Source organism: Panthera onca, chromosome C2, assembly GCF_046562875.1.
Source record: "Panthera onca isolate mPanOnc1 chromosome C2, mPanOnc1 haplotype 2, whole genome shotgun sequence".
Lineage (NCBI taxonomy): Eukaryota > Metazoa > Chordata > Mammalia > Carnivora > Felidae > Panthera > Panthera onca.
This window is the reverse complement of record NC_138347.1, coordinates 131,406,617-131,422,569: the sequence shown is the minus strand read 5'-3', so window position 1 is coordinate 131,422,569 and position 15,953 is coordinate 131,406,617. Positions and strand designations below refer to the sequence as shown.

The window sequence follows — 15,953 nt, the reverse complement described above, 5'->3', positions numbered from 1 at the left end:
TCCATCAAATAGAGATAGATGTTCAATGACTTGCCTTGTTCACAAAGATCATTTGAAATAATGAATGTAAAAGTATTTTACAAACTCTAAAGTACCGTTTAAAAGTAAGTTAAAATTTAAAATGTATGTATCTTAACATTATAATTTCTAGGCTCTAAACTAGATACATTTGTCTGCCACAATACCTTTGGCTTGTGTTCTGGAGATTGCAGTGTTGAATAGTACTGATCAATAACAGCTTATAAAATGAATTAGAGCCTGTGACTAATGCCTTCACTGGTTACTGTCAGCATCACCATCAGCACTGTCTAGCAATAATGCTTTGAAAATTCTAGGAAAAAAATACCCCAAAAACTCTGACCTTTCATTTCACCAAATCCACTGAAATGAAGAATAAAGAAGCATTTCTTAAGGTTAAAGTCGTAAGAATATTTATACATTTTTACCTAATAATTCCATTCTCACAAACTTTTTTAAATCCTTGAATCCAACCCAACGTATATACAGAAAAGTACAGAAATCACAAATGCCCATATGACTCTTCACAGAGGGAACACACTCCTGTAATTAGCCTCACTCCTAGAAATGTGATGCCTGTAAATATTCCCCTGGATGAAAAAGCTTTGTTCCTAAGGATGTTCACTCAGTGTTACAGTGAAAAACACTAAATTTTTGGTGGAAGAATGACTAGGTAAAAGTCGGCACATAAATTCAGTGTAACAGTATGGAGGCATTAAAAATGACAGTTTTGAACCATAGAGTGAAATTCATAAAACTTGAATGCCCTTGAGTCAGGTGGGTCGGTGAAACATGAGAAGCAGCCTGTTTTAAAATGATATGAGGAAGGTGGGCACAGGACAGTAAAGAAATGGAGAATGGGGAGCACAGGCTGTGCCTAGACTTCCACATTAAAAGGCTAAAAAATAATAACAAACCAGAAGAACGTAAAGCATAGTGCTGATCAAACAAAACATGCCCCGGGCCTAGTTTTGCTCACAGTCCTTTAGTCTGTGACCCTAGCTGGAGGTCGAGGGAAACGCAGGCAAAATAAAGGTAGCAGGTGTGACATTATTATGATGATGCCCAGATTGTGGCCACGAAAGGACAAGGGCCAGAGTTGAGCACAGAAATACAAACATGAGTCTTGGTGGGAATTTGGCCAAATGCCCTCACCCCTTTAAGCCTCATTTTCTCCATCTGTAAAAAAAGGGGGGGCGAGGGGCACCTGGGTGGCTTAGTTGGTTAAGCATCCGACTTCAGTTCAGGTCATGATCTCATGGTCTGTCAGTTCGAGCCCTCCATTGGGCTCTGTGCTGGCAGCTCAGAGCCTGGAGGCTCCTTTGGATTCTGTGTCTCCCTGGCTCTCTGCCCCTCCCCAGCTCATCGTCTGTTTCTCTCTCCTTCAAAAATAAATAAACATTAAAAAATGCTTTTGATAAAAAGGGGGGGAGGGGACTTTAAAAATGCCTCCTGCCAGAGCTGTTGTAAAGGTTAAGTGCATAGGAAAGTGCCTACCTTTCCTTTGCCTCTTCCTCCTCATTGTTATTATATTGCTCTCATTAATATTATTAATATTAATAATGGGCTTTCTGACTTCATATCCCACTCTCCTCTTCCCCCTTGTTCTCCTGACTAGCCACACCAGCCTTCTTGATATTTCTCCAACATGTTTCAGCCTCAGGGCCCCAGTTCTCTCCCCCCAGTATTGGCCTCACTTCATGTGGGTCTCTGCTCAAATGACACCTCCTCACAGGGGACTGGCCAGCTCCTCGCCTGTCTGTCTGTCTGTCTCTCTCTCCCTATCACCTGGCTTTATTGTTCTTCAGTGCACATAGCGCTGCCTGATATTTTATTGCATGTGTATTTTTTAATTTCTCTGCTTTTTCTCTCCCTAAAAGGGAAGCTCTACGAAGTCAGAAATTTACCTAATGTGTCCAATGTCGTATTCCGAGTTCCTAGAAGGCACCTGGTGTATAATAGACATTCAAGAAGGGTCTCTTGAACACTATTGAGTGTTCACAGTAGAGCCATCACATCTTATTTTTTCCCTTTATTTTCTAATCTCAGAGCCACAATGTGATCTGTGTAATTAATGATTTAAAAAGACGTTTCTTGTGGGCGATTTGAATGCATAACTCTTTTCTACCTCTTCTAACTTGTATGGCAGATCAGCCATGCAGAAGCTGGGAGCACAAGTGTTTGAGGAGGTCTATAACTACCTCAAGAGAGCAAGGCGCCAGAATGCCAGCGAAGCCGAGATCCGGGCAGCTCTAGAAAAAGTGGTGCCTCATGCCAGTGACTGTTTTGAAGTTGACCAGCTCCTGTACTTTGAGGAGCAGTTGCTGATCACAATGGGTAAAGGGCCCACACTCTGCAACCCACACCAACAACTGCCAAACGCAAGCAAGTTCAAGGGGACAAATCCATTCAGCACATAGCTGGACTCCGTTATGGGAAATGAGTACGTAGCTGGAGTCACCATCTCTACTTTCAATTCCTTATCAAGAGGAGGGAGTCCTTTAGAGAGTAGTAAACATATCTGCCTGTACCTGGAACCCCGGGCCAGTTGGTGTTTGGTCTACACTCTGAGGTGAGCTTCTGGACCAAGCGTGGCTTCCTGAACAGCATTCCCGCACTCATGCCCTCAGGGCTTCCAGAGGGTTGCACCTCCCCGTGATGGCCTGGAGAATCATCTACTCTTTACCATTTCCACTTGGAGGACAGGCTCGGTGCCTGTCTGCTTTGAGTCACAGTGCTCTGTGGCCAGCTGGCTCCTGAAGGTCGCTGAACACTGGCCTCCGACACACGGAGCTGCTAACCAGGAGTCACAAATATTTGTTTCAGGTGACCCATTTTGGGTCCACTTTTGCCCTTTCCTGGCTAACAAGCAAGATGTGCATATATATAAGGACCTGGACTAAAAATCCAAAAAGCAATTCTCTTCTGTGATTTATTCTCCAAGCTCATCCATGGAGTATTGAAGACATTTATTCTAATAAATATATTTCCCATGGTTATAAAGTAAATCACCTATTTTATCTTTTCCTTATCTAGAAGTATATTGATGAATGTAACACATCTATGTAATAATTATTCCCCAGAGCAGCTAACATTGGATTTATTTGGTGCCTGTCACATGCCAGTGCTGTGCTCTGAGCTTACAAGTTTAAGGACCTTATGTCATTGGATCTTTTTACTGATGAGAGAGACGGGGAGAGAGAGGAGACATTATCCCCCTCTTTTAGCTGATGTGCTTATTTACTCAGTTACCAGAGCTGAGCTGAGCTGTCACCCCAGGTCTCTCTGATGCCACCACCCATGCTCTTAACCGCTACGCATGTGGGTTTTCAACCAAGAGGCTACATCAGACTTGCTTGAGGAGCTTCTGAAACATGCACATGTGTAAACATAGTGTTAGAGAATTATTCTGACACTTGTCAAAACAGTAGAGAAGACTTTATTCAGAACTATTGCAATAGGGGAGAGAGACAGGGCTCAACTCCAAACATAGCACAGAAAGCTGGAGATTTATAACCAGGGATGGGATGGGGCACAGCGGGACTCTGGGGATATAAAGTTACTAGGAGAAGACATCTAGAGTAGGGGAGACTTTTGTCACATTGACTTAACAGGACTCTTGCTGAAGACAGGCCGGGGTGATCAGATATCAAGGGTGGTGATTCTCAATAAACTGACTTGACAGGATTCTTGCTCAGCTGGACTCAGCAGCCTGAAGATAGGGCCCAGGTGGAGGCCTAGCCAAAAGAGTGCTCAGAGGAGCCTGTCTGAATTTCAGTCAAACAGAGAACCTTTGGCCATCTCCAGCCCCACCCCCTCCTTTCTCTGGGTAGGTACGTGGCCCAAGCACATCTCTGTTACATAACTACCTGGTGAATCTGATGCACAGATTATATAGTGTTCAGTGTCCGGCCTCTGCTAACAGTTGAAGAAACTGAGGCAGAGAGGCCTGTGGCCTTACCCACCTGTCGTCCACATGCCGCGCCCCCAGCACGATGCAATGCCTTTTAGACTAGTCGGTGTTTCTCAAATTTGAGCATCAGGATCACCAGGAGGGCTTGTTAAAACACAGATGACAGGGCCCACCCCCAGCATTTCTCATTCAGTAGGTCTGGGTGGACGCTGAGAATTTGCATTTCTCACAAGTTGCCAGGTGATGTTGACGCTCCTGGTGTGAGAACCACACTCAGACCCTTCTTCCTGTTGTGTCCCCTGTCTTTATTTGGAGCAGCACTCTGGCCTGCTCTCCTTGGGGCTAATTCATCTCACGAACATTTCTGAAGGTCGTGTGAGGACTGGGAAGAAGGGCCCAAACACTTCAGATGCCCCACAGTGAATACTCTGAAGAGGCAGCGTTTGGGAGAGAAAAGGTCAAAGTGTGACTAGGCTTCGGGGAATCTGATGGGGTCAGTTCAAGGACAAGGGAGCACGGCCACTGTGCTCTAGGTCCCATTCCCACCTCTGCCCAGCAGCCAAACGAACCACGGGGTACCTAAGTGAACCTCTGCCATGCTCAAGGGCTTGTGAACATCACTCCTCTGTGTTCCCTCAACTCCCAACTTCACACTCTGGAGGGGTGTTGGGGCCGGCACAGATCTTCACTCTGCCTCTTCCCGGAGCTGATGGCGCCCATCCCCACCCCTGCATGCTGTGCAGTTGTTCCTGGTTGGCAGGTGGCAGTCATGTTGCTTATCTCACAGCTCCTGTGTCTGGGACAGGAAAAATAGGCCTCAAGCATGGGCTCCTTCCCGGAGGCGGAATCTGAGACTTTGCAGAATTCTGAACTTGATATGTTGTTCAAGCCAAAATCCAGAACCTGTGACCATTGCTAGCATAGAACACGGAAGATCAGGTTTGCCCTGGGAAACCTGGGACATTGCCATCATGGTAACGGGGAGGAGAACTCACCTCTGAGAAGAGCTCCTCGAAGCTCCCGTATCCTTTTATGACCAACCTGATTTCAAATGGATCTAGAAGAAGGAGACAATAGTAGCAACTTATACAAGTTAATAAAAGTTTCAGAATCTTTTCACTAATGGTTTTCATAACATCAGAACAGAATACTTGTGTGAGTTGCTGGGTCAGAATAAGAAATAGCCGGATTTCAAGTAGCCTCTACCATCTCTCACCGATGAATGTGCCCAGGGAACAGTAGCCTGGGTTTAAGAACATGTTGTTTGGGTCATAGCTGTAGCCTATAGGCTCTGTGGCTGGGGCCTACAAGTTGAACTGACAAAAAAAACCAGATTGACAGCAGAAAAAGCATACAAATTTTATTTGATGTTAATATTTTTACATGGCAGAAGGGGGCTTTCCAGGAAGAAGTGAAAACCTCAAAGCTCTGAGAGCTTATATACCATTTTGACAAGAGGAATAAATTTGTAGAGAAGTAACAAGACAAAGGAAGGGGATTTAAGCTCCTAAGGGAGGCAAATTGTGGGACAGTAACGAGGAAATATATGGGGGAAACTAATGGAAGTTAATGGAAGATAATGGAAGATATCCATTCTTCCATTGGAAGATAAAGGTCGTTTTAGTAGGTTTGTTTGTACAGATCCTTCTCAGGGTTGACACGCCATCTCCAATGATAAGAATGGGCTTTTCTGGCTCAGGGAGGGCACTTTTCTCCTAGGAAATGTATGGTTTTAGGCAGGAAGGGGAAGGCACAAAGCTTTTCCTGCATCTGCTGTTTCTCACTCGCTTTCAGCTCAAAATAATCCTTATGCCAAAACGGCTTATTTTGGGGGTGGTATATCCTGGCCCCCCACAATGTTTAGAAAGACAGGTCCAGACTGAAAACATCTTATCCTCCTGAGATTTATGCTATACATTATATCAGCTTTCAAAAAGAGAAAGCTGGGGGGGGGGGGAGGGGAGAGGGGGAAATCCATCTTGGATCATGACTCCATGCCTTATAAAAGAAACTCATTCAGGTTCACTTTTCATTTGGTTTACTGGGAGTGAGGGCAGTGGTGCAGGATTTAAGATGACTAGAAGAAAGTACCTTTGTATTATTACTATTGGGAAAGTACTTTCTCCTTCAGTCAGACTCAGTCTGGATTTGGGGTGACTCCCAGGTTGGTATTAACCACTAACCAAACTGCAAGATGGTGGGTGGAAACTGGCTGGAGATTAAAGAAGTCAGAAGGTGTTTGTTAAGAAGTAGTCACAGGTATGAGAGAATAAAGGAACCCTGCTACCTTGCTGCTTTGTAAAATATATATCTTTATTTCACGAACACCAATTGACCTTTCTGCTTTCTATTGATGCAGAGGAAATGCCATCAGCTATTTTGGATGATGCGGAGATAAGGCACACACAGGAGAGTGATGGAAGTTAATTATTTAATGTATTTGGGGCTGAGGCCAGAGCGAAAGCTCTAGGTCTATTATAAAGTCCAGCCATCACAGTGGGCTCAGGATAAAGGAGGCTGACAAATTAAACAGTAGCTCCAGGGGGGAAACACCCCACTCCTCTTTCAGGATGATGGGATCACTAGCTAATGTGTCAGAAGATGGGGCCAGGACACCCAGAGGATAAAGAGGCAAAAAATGAAAAATGAGGCAAAGAGAAGGGCTGTGGGGGAGGGGAGGGAGACGGTGGAGGGGGCAGGGTCGGACACACCATGAAGAGGGTTTTAAGATGCTTCTGCCAAAATCTGCGTAAGGAAACAAACAGAACTTAATACCATACGACTTGGATTCTAGATGCCCTCTTCCCCCTTGTGTGTGGTCTAGGCCAAGTCATTTTCTCCGAGCCTTTTCCTGCTTTTGTCTGAAGACTGCTGTTCAGAACAAGTAAGATAATGTAATAAGCAGAATCACATGAAATTGGCAAGGAGGTTTAGTGTGATATGTGGAGATGCTTTCAATCTGGAAGATTCCCGTAACTTTGGAGAAGGAATCACTAGCTTTCATGTCAGGCTCCTTGATATCCCATCATTGGAGATTCATCCCTTAGGCTTCTAAGATTCTACTACTACCATACAAACACACCCCAAAAAGTACACATTTTTAGCCATTTTTAGCCAGCTCCACTAGAATTTAGCTGACAGTCAGCTAAGAGCTAATAGGGCCATGAAGGCAGCAGCTCTCGAGAGGCAAGCAAGTGGGCTCTGAGGCCAGCTCTGAGTCCACACAATGCCGCAACACATTTCACATTTCATTACCCTGCCCCGTGTGACCCCCAAAGCAAGCAACATTACCAGTACCCTTAGGAAGCTCAGTTCTTCCCTAACTTCAGAAGGAAAATCAGAAATCTGGTCCAACAAATGTGCATTATAAAATAATATATTCATTAGGAATGTCAGAGTCATTAGCATTTATACAGAATTGAAATCTTCACTCCCATAGGAATATTTTCAAAGTAGATTTGTAAGTTTAGATTCGGAGACAATCTTCCAACAGCTAGAAATTTTTTTCTCTCTAAAATATTGTGACCTTTTCTTGCTCTGAAAGATTGAACTTTTGAACTTTTGGTTCCAATTCGCCCCTCCCTGGACCCCTGACTGTTCCCTTATAACTTCATAGGTCTTCCCACCCCCACAGGGGGAGTAGATTTCCCTACCCCTTGACTCTGAGTTTGGCCATGGAACTTGTTTTGGCCGAGTGATCACTAGGAGCAGGAAGCATGCAGGGGCACTCCATTATGTTCTCTTGTGCCTCTGCCCTCACCAGACAGCCCACCAATCACAGGGGAAGGATGAGGGACCTGGAGCAGAACCACCCCAGCCAACCGGTAGAGTCACCCCAGCCAACAAAGAAGGCAGAAGCACTCCAGACAATCTGCAAATTCTTGCACCAGAAGCAAATGTTCATTGCTGTATGCTCTACTCAGTTTTTATGTTTATTACACTGCATTATTATGGCAATAAGCTAACCAATATACCCGATATCGCTCTCTATCCCTTAACACTTTTTATCAAGTCTTTGGGCTTCCTTTTTCTTGGCACTGATTTTTAGAAATTTGGGTAAAGTTTACTGATAATGATTTAGTGGTTTCTCAGAAAAAAATGTGTATACTCTTTTTCAAAAAGGTGAACCACGAAATGTCTTTCCTGGCTTTCAGCATGCTTCCAGACAACGCTGCGCAGGAGTGTGGAGCCTACGAAGACCACTTCATCTGCAGATATGGTCTCATTCTTCTTTGGATTTTACATCAACATGTGTTGAGTTCTCATTCCAAACCAGGCATTTAGACACACAATTTTGAATGATAAGCATTCAACAGGCAACGGAAACAACCCAAATGTCTGTTGACAGATGCATGGGTAAAGGAAATGTGGCATATTTATGAATATACACAATGGAATATTATTTAGCCTTAAAAAAGAAGGAAAACCTGCCATTTTTTACAACATGGGTGAACCTGGAGGACATTATACTAGCTGAAATAAGCCAGAAAGACAGATACTACATGATCTCACTTATATGTGGAATCTAAAAATGTCAAGCTCATAAAAGCAGAGAACAGAATGGTGGTTGCCAGGCTGGGGTTAGGTTGTCAGATGTTCATCAAAAGTTATGTTTGGGGCACTTGGGTGGCTCAGTCAGTTGAGTGTCTGACTTCAACTCAGGTGATGATCTTGCAGTTTGTGAATTTGTGTCCTGTGTTGGGCTCTGTGCTGACAGGTCAGAGCCTGAGCATGTTTCAGATTCTCTTTCTCTCTCTCTCTCTCTCTCTCTCTCTCTCAAAAGTAAATAAACATTAAAAATAAAATTTATAATGTTTTAGTTCTACAGAACAAGTAAGCTCTGGAGATCTAATGTACAGCACAGTGACTCTAGTTAGAATACCGTCTTACTACATACCTGAAATCTGCCAAGAAAATAGATCTTAAGTGTTCTTACCACACACGAAAAATGGTAACAGTGTGAAGTAATAGATATGTTAATTAGGTTGATTATAGTAATCATTTCACATTGTTTAAGTATATCAAAACATCACCTTAAATATATATAGTTTTTGCCAATTATACCTCAATAAAGCTGGGAAAAATTTCATCAGGCAAATAAGAGGGACGACAAGATCTTGCAGGCCTAAGAACACAAACATGGAAGACACAAGACACAGCATGTGGGTTCTAGGAGTTTGAAATCTTTTTGTGCTGGTGGTATACAAAGTGTGAGAATGATTACATCATGTTTGAGAGGAAGGTGTAGTGGGCAGCCTCCAAGATGGCCTCCGAAATGATCCTCACTCTGATAGTCCTGTCTTATGCAGTTACTTCTCACATGGCCTGAGGGGCGGCCCATGTGACCCATAAAATACTGTCTAAATGGTGGTGTTTGGCTTCTGTGACTAGGTCACAAGACATGGATTCCATCTTGCTTTCTCTTGGATCACTCACTCTGAAGGAAGCTGGCTACCATCTTGTGAGGACACTCAAGCAACTTTATGGAGAGATCTATGTGATACAGAATTGAGGCTTCTGCCAACAGCCAGCGCCAAGTTGAGCCACCAGGAAAGCAAATTCTCCACCCTAATCATGCCTTCATTTGACTGTAGCCCTTGCTTACATCTGGACTAAAACATCACAAGAAACTCTCTGGAGCCAGAGCCATCCAGCTAAGCCATTCCTTAATTCCTGACCCACAGACAATGTGAAATAATAAGTGTTCGCTGTTGTCTTAAGCCACTACATTTCCCAATATGATTCAGTAATAGATCACTAATATAGAAGGCAATGCTCAGATTTGAGCTCCTGTGTTCTATAGCCAGGGGCAGCCCCTAAAGAGATATCACCAGGGCATGGCTTTTAGCTGCCTCATGAAACTGTGTGGAGGGCAGGTTTGGACAGCATGAGACTGGGGGCAGGACGGAGAGGTAGTTAGTTGTGTCCAGGTGAGAAAAGTTCAAGTCAGGGCACTGATGATGAGGGAGCATAAGTCAAGCTGAAGCAAAGTACAGGCCAACAGCATCCCCTCTCCCCACCAGGTGGGATATGTGTGATAGTCCTCAGGCACTCCTGGCTGCCCAAAAACAGAAGAAAGGAAAGAAAGCAAATGGTTGACTGATAGAGATCATGGCCATGCAGGACAGGAGTCTCCTTCAGTTTATGGATAACTTAGTAAACTGCAAGAAAAGGCAATCTTATCCATAGCCTAATCTCTAGAAACCTACGGACTCCATTTCCTGGAGCCCTAATATCACCCTCATCAAGATATAAGGAGGCTTAATTGCTTGATATGGTAATGTGGGAAACTAAAGGAAATGAAAAATTAAATTTCCTTACTGCCTACACCCCACTGACAAGTCCTTGAAACAGGTAGAGTGACCTTCCTCTAGGAGCTCAGTTGCCTTGATGATGACACTTGCTAGGGCTTGGCTTAACATGATCCTGATCCCCCAGGATCCTGTGAGTCTCCTTAAACACATAAAAATTCCTTTGCAAGCCCCCTTTATCTTTAACCCCCAAGTATATGTTAGCAATTATACTCCAAACCTATGACCCATGATACACATCTGAAGGGTCTCATGACTGAGGTTTTACTAAACAGTAATAACAATGTTTTCCTACTAACCACTAGCCTCTCAAGGTCCTAGAAACCTTGCTTCCAAAATTGCTTAGAGATTCACACTGTCCCTAACCCCATTCCAACCTGAAGGTATATAATCAGTCACTCTTCACAACCCTAGGCAGTGCTTTCTGCCCACGGGTCCTGTCCCCATGCTTTAATAAAAATCACCTTGCACCAAAGACGTCTTCAAGAATTCTTTCTTGGCCATCAGCTCCAAACCCCACCATCACCCCAAAACCCCATCACTGACAATGGAGTCAACTCAAGGGAATCAGAAGAACCGAGAACTGATTTGTGGGGGGTGGTTTGTGAGGACTCCTAGGTTTCCAGCATGGGTGACTGGGCCATTCACAGACCTGGGGATACAGGAGATGTGGGGGAGTTTGGTGGCGGGGGGAGAAACACTGAGTCCATTCCTGGGTGTGTTGGGTTTGGGGTGCTTGTGGGATATTCAGGTGAAGAGGTCTGGGCATGAAGTTGGAGGTGTCTGGAAAGTTCTTATAATCAATGGGTCCACCTAATGAGCTCCAGACAACACAGTGGATATTTTCAATGTTGGACCTGCAGACAACTAAGAGTAGAGTTGCCTTCTATAGAATGCTACCTCTTTTAAGTCTGCTAGATTTGACTTCAGATATGTGAGTACCCCCCCCCCCAATAATAATCACAGCATGTAGCCCTTCTAGTAAGTCCTTTGGGATAAACCCCATCTTATCTGGCAGCTCTCTGCTGGGGGCATCTCCTCCCCACTCCCCCATTGTATATTCTTCAAAAGCAGTGATTCTCACCCGTGGTTTTGCATTTGCAACATCTGGAAAATTTCATGAGGATTAAGTGGAATAATTAAAAATTTCCCAGTAGATGATAGATGTTGGTCACAGTCTTCTTTAGGCCTAAAAAGTGAGACTTAGACCCTTAACTTTTTCTCCCTCTCCTGGACCAAAAGGGATCCTGTCTGTGAAAGAGTTCTGTGAAATGCAAAGCTTTATTCAAATGTAAATTATAACCTTTAGCTTCAGGAGAAGTCAAAGATTTTTTTTTTATTTTTAACTTTTTACTATGGAAAACATCAAACTGTATAAAAGTAAAGAGAATAATATAATATCCCCTTGTTACAGAACCATCACTCAGCTTTAGAAATCAATTCATGACCAATTCTATTTTATTTATATTCTCACCCACTACCACCTCACTGATTATTTTTATCATATAATTTATAAATATTTCAGCATGTATCTCTGTAAGATAATCCTTTTTTTTTTAATTAAAAATAGATCTACCCTATGACCCAGCATTAGCACTGCCAGCACTGTGTACCCAAGGGACACAGGAGTGCTGATGCATAGGGGCACTTGTACCCCAATGTTTATAGCAGCACTTTCAACAATAGCCAAATTATGGAAAGAGCCTAAGTGTCCATCAACTGATGAATGGATAAAGAAATTGTGGTTTATATACACAATGGAATACTACTTGGCAATGAGAAAGAATGAAATATGGCCTCTTGTAGCAGCGTGGATGGAACTGGAGAGTGTTATGCTAAGTGAAATAAGTCACACAGAGAAAGACAGATACCATATGTTTTCACTCTTATGTGGATCCTGGGAAACTTAACAGAAGACCATGGGGGAGGGGAAGGGGGAAAAAAAAGAGAGGGAGGGAACCAAACCATAAGAGACTCTTAAAAACTGAGAATAAACTGAGGGTTGATGGAGGGTGGGAGGGAGGGGAAAGTGGGTGATGGGCACTGAGGAGGGCACCTGTTGAGATGAGCACTGGGTGTTGTATGGAAACCAATTTGACAATAAATTTCATATTAAAAAAAAGAATAGTTTTAAGCTTCAAAACTGTTATTACACTTAAAAATTATCAATAATTGCTATCTATCAAATATCCACTCAGTATTCACATTCCCCCAGTCCTACTTTTTCTATAAGTTTGTTTCTTCAAATTAGGATCTAAATAAAGCCCAGTTGCCTCAAGTGATATGCCTCCTCCATCTCTTTTCCCCCCTTGTAATTCATTTATTGAAGGAAGCAGGTCATTTGTCTTTGTTGAATTTCCTTTAGTCTAGATTTTACTGATTATACCCTCCTCATTTTTTAAAAAAATTATTTTTTGTAGAAGTTTTAGACTTACAGAAAAAGTTGTAAAGATAGTATAGAGAGTTCCCAAAAGGTCCACGCAGTTTCCCCTATTATTAATATCTCACATTAGCATGGTATATTTGTTACAATAATGCACCAATATCAATATATTATTTTTTAATGTTTATTCATTTATTTTGACAGAGAGAGTGTGCATGCAAGGGGCAGAGAGAGAGGGAGAGAGAGAATCCCAAGCAGGCTCCATGCTGTCAGCACAGAGCCTGATGTGGAGCTCCATCTCATAAATCATGAGCTCATGACCTGAGCCAAAATCAAGTGTCGGATGCTCAACCGACTGAGTCACCCAGGTGCCCCTCAATACAGTAGTACTAATCAATGTCCATACTTTATTCAGATTTCCTTAGCTTTGATCTAATGTCCTTTTTCTAATCCAGGATCCTATCCAGGATACCACTTTATTACATTCAAACATCATGAATCCTGAAGGTCCCCTTTGTTGTGGCAGTTTCTCAGACTTTCCTCGTATTCAGTGACAACAGTTTTGAGGTGTGCTGGGCAGGTGTTTTGTAGCATGTCCCTCCATTGGGGTTTAATGCTTTTCTCACAATTAGACCAGGGTTATGTCATTTTTGGAGGAAGACAACTAACAGTAAGTACCATGTTCATCACATCATACCAAGGGTGCATACCATCAACATGACTTATCACTGTTGATGTTGACCTTGATCACCTGGCTAAAGTAATGTTTGTCAGGTTTCTCCTCAAAGTTACCAAATTGCTCCTCAGCCCCCTTTTCCTACTGTCCTCTTTGGAAGGAAGTCATTATTCACAACCCAAACTTGAGGAATGGGCAATTGTGCCTCACCTTCTGGAGGGCAGAGTATCTATATAAATTATTTCAAATTCTTCTGCATGAGAAATTTGTCTCTGTCCACTCATTTACTTATGCATTATTTTTTTAAAGTAAACTATACACCCAACATGAGGCTTGAACTCAGGACCCTGAGATCAAGAGTTGCATGCTCTACCGGCTGAGCCAGACAGGTGCCCCTACTTATGTGTTATTTACATCAGATAGCTAGATATTAGTTTATAATTTGGGTTACAATCCAATATTACTTTATTTTGTTGCTCAAATTGTTTCAGCTTTGGCCATTGTGAACTCTAATTGGTTCCTGTATCCCTGTCACTTTGACATACTCCCATCAATATGTTTTATTTTTTTTCTTTTCATTAAAAAATTCTGGCATCACAATATGCTCCAGGTCTATCATGTATCTATCAGGTATATTTCTTGTCCCAGTGCTAGAATCAGCCTTTTTTCCAAGGAGTCTTAGTTCCTTTCATTAGAAAATGATACTGGAGGGACACCTAGGTGGCTTAGTCAGTTAAGTGACTGACTTCAGCTCATGTCATAATCTTGCAGTTCATGAGTTTGAGCCCTGCATCAGGCTCTCTGCTGTTAGCACGGAGCTCACTTTGGATCCTCTGTCTCCCTCTCTCTGCCCCTTCCCCATGTGTGCCCATGCTCTTGCTTTCTCTCAAAATTACACATTAAAAAAAAAAAAAAAAGAGGGGCCCCTGGGTGGCTCAATCGGTTAAGCATCTGACTTTTGGTTTCGGCTCAGGTCATGATCTCATGGTTCATGGGTCTGAGTCCTGCATTGGGCTCTGTGCTGACAGTGTGAAGCCTGCTTGGGATTCTCTCTCTCCTATCTCTGTTCTTCACCCATTTGTGTTCTCTGTCTCTCTCTCAAAATACATAAACAAACTCAAAATTTTTTTTAATAAAAAAAGGAAAATGGTACTGGTAATCAAGCTCTGGGCATGCTTTTTGCTACTGGGGTACCACTGCTTCTACTGCCTGTCAGCTGACAGAGTGAGGACATTTGTGTACACTAACCCTTGTATATTCACATAGCCATAACTATTTCTATGTGTAATCATCTGTATCCAAGTTAAGCTAAACACAAATTCATACTGCTGTCTCCAGCTCTGATACACTACCACATGGATCTTCCTAGCTTCTTCCTGACATTTAAAAAAGACGTTCTTTTGTATTTCTTATAAAATTGTCATCAGATCCAGATTCAAATTCAGTTTTTTGGTAAGAATATTTCATAGTAGGTGGTGCGTTCTTCCGTTGTGAGGCACATAAGATCCGATTTTCTTTTAGTGATGTTAGCAGTCATTGATGATCATTTCCTACTATCTATTACCTAAGTTTTAAAAATAGTAAAATTATGATTGGCTCTATCTTTTTTTCTTTGACTAGAATACCCTACATAAACTTGCCCTTATCAACTATTTGGGAGTCCCAAGGGACAGCCCATATTAAAAAAAAAAGACAGGATAAATGCTTCTTTTCCTCCTCTTCCTCCTCCTCATTATTATTATTTCAGGATTCAAATACTATTTATTGAATTAATGGATTGATTATCTCAGAGACTCCCAAAATTTCTCAGTTCTCTGTAATTTAGGGTGTCCATAAATTTTTCATGGTCCCCTTAAGCCAAAAGAAATAGCTAACAATGTCATTTGCTAAATGGTTAGATCCAAACATCTTAATAAGTGTCATATCCTAACAACATGGCACCCGTTTATCACCATCTACCATCACAAACCCTCAATCCCTGTTCCACACTGATTTTCTCATCTCATATTTGCTTCTCATCACAACTGCTAAAAACCCAGCTTCACAAAGATAGGACATCATCAAAAAGGATGTAGCCATCTACTGTCGAATCTAATCATTGAACGGAAGCTAGTACTGCTCTTGATGTCTGAAAGAGACTGCTAAGTTTCTCAGGAAATTTAAAATATCTCTCAATGCCCCTGAAAGTCGGTATGGTGCACTGCTTGGGACCCTCAGGCTCCATTTAAAATAAGTAAAAAATGTACTTATTAAATTTTAAATTTCAGAATTTTTTTTAATTTTTGGTATTGAAGTATAGTTGATGTACAATGTTATATTAGTTTCAGGTGTACAACATAGTGATTTGACAAGTCTATACATTACTCAGCACTCACCGTGATAAGTGCAGTCACCATCTGTCATCATACAGTGTTATTACAATACCATTGCCTATATTCCCTATGCTGTACTTTGCATCTCCATGACTTACTATATTTTATAATTGCAAGTTTTGTACCTCTAAATCCCCTTCACCTATTTTGCCTAGCCCTCCCACCCCTTTCTCCTGATTATTTTTCAAATGAATTCATTCTTTAGCATCTTCTGAGGCTGACCACTGATTTATTTTTAGTTTTGAGTGCCATTATGAACTTGGGAGTAGCTCTTGAGGGA

General features: G+C 42.3%; 1 protein-coding gene across 7 annotated transcripts in view; it reads left to right on the top strand.

Moving 5' to 3' along the window:
- Positions 1-3,024, top strand: part of NEK11 (NIMA related kinase 11) — a 278,066-nt gene extending 275,042 nt beyond the window's left edge. For 6 of the 7 annotated variants that reach the window (XM_078432346.2, XM_078432347.2, XM_081790131.1 and 3 more), the window contains one exon: positions 2,168-3,024. In XM_078432346.2, coding sequence (XP_078288472.1) covers positions 2,168-2,438 — 271 coding nt within the window. In that variant the 3' untranslated portion in view covers positions 2,439-3,024. The remainder of the gene's footprint in view (positions 1-2,167) is intronic. The other variant, XM_078432348.2, reaches the window with a different exon arrangement.
- Positions 3,025-15,953: the final 12,929 nt, after the last annotated feature.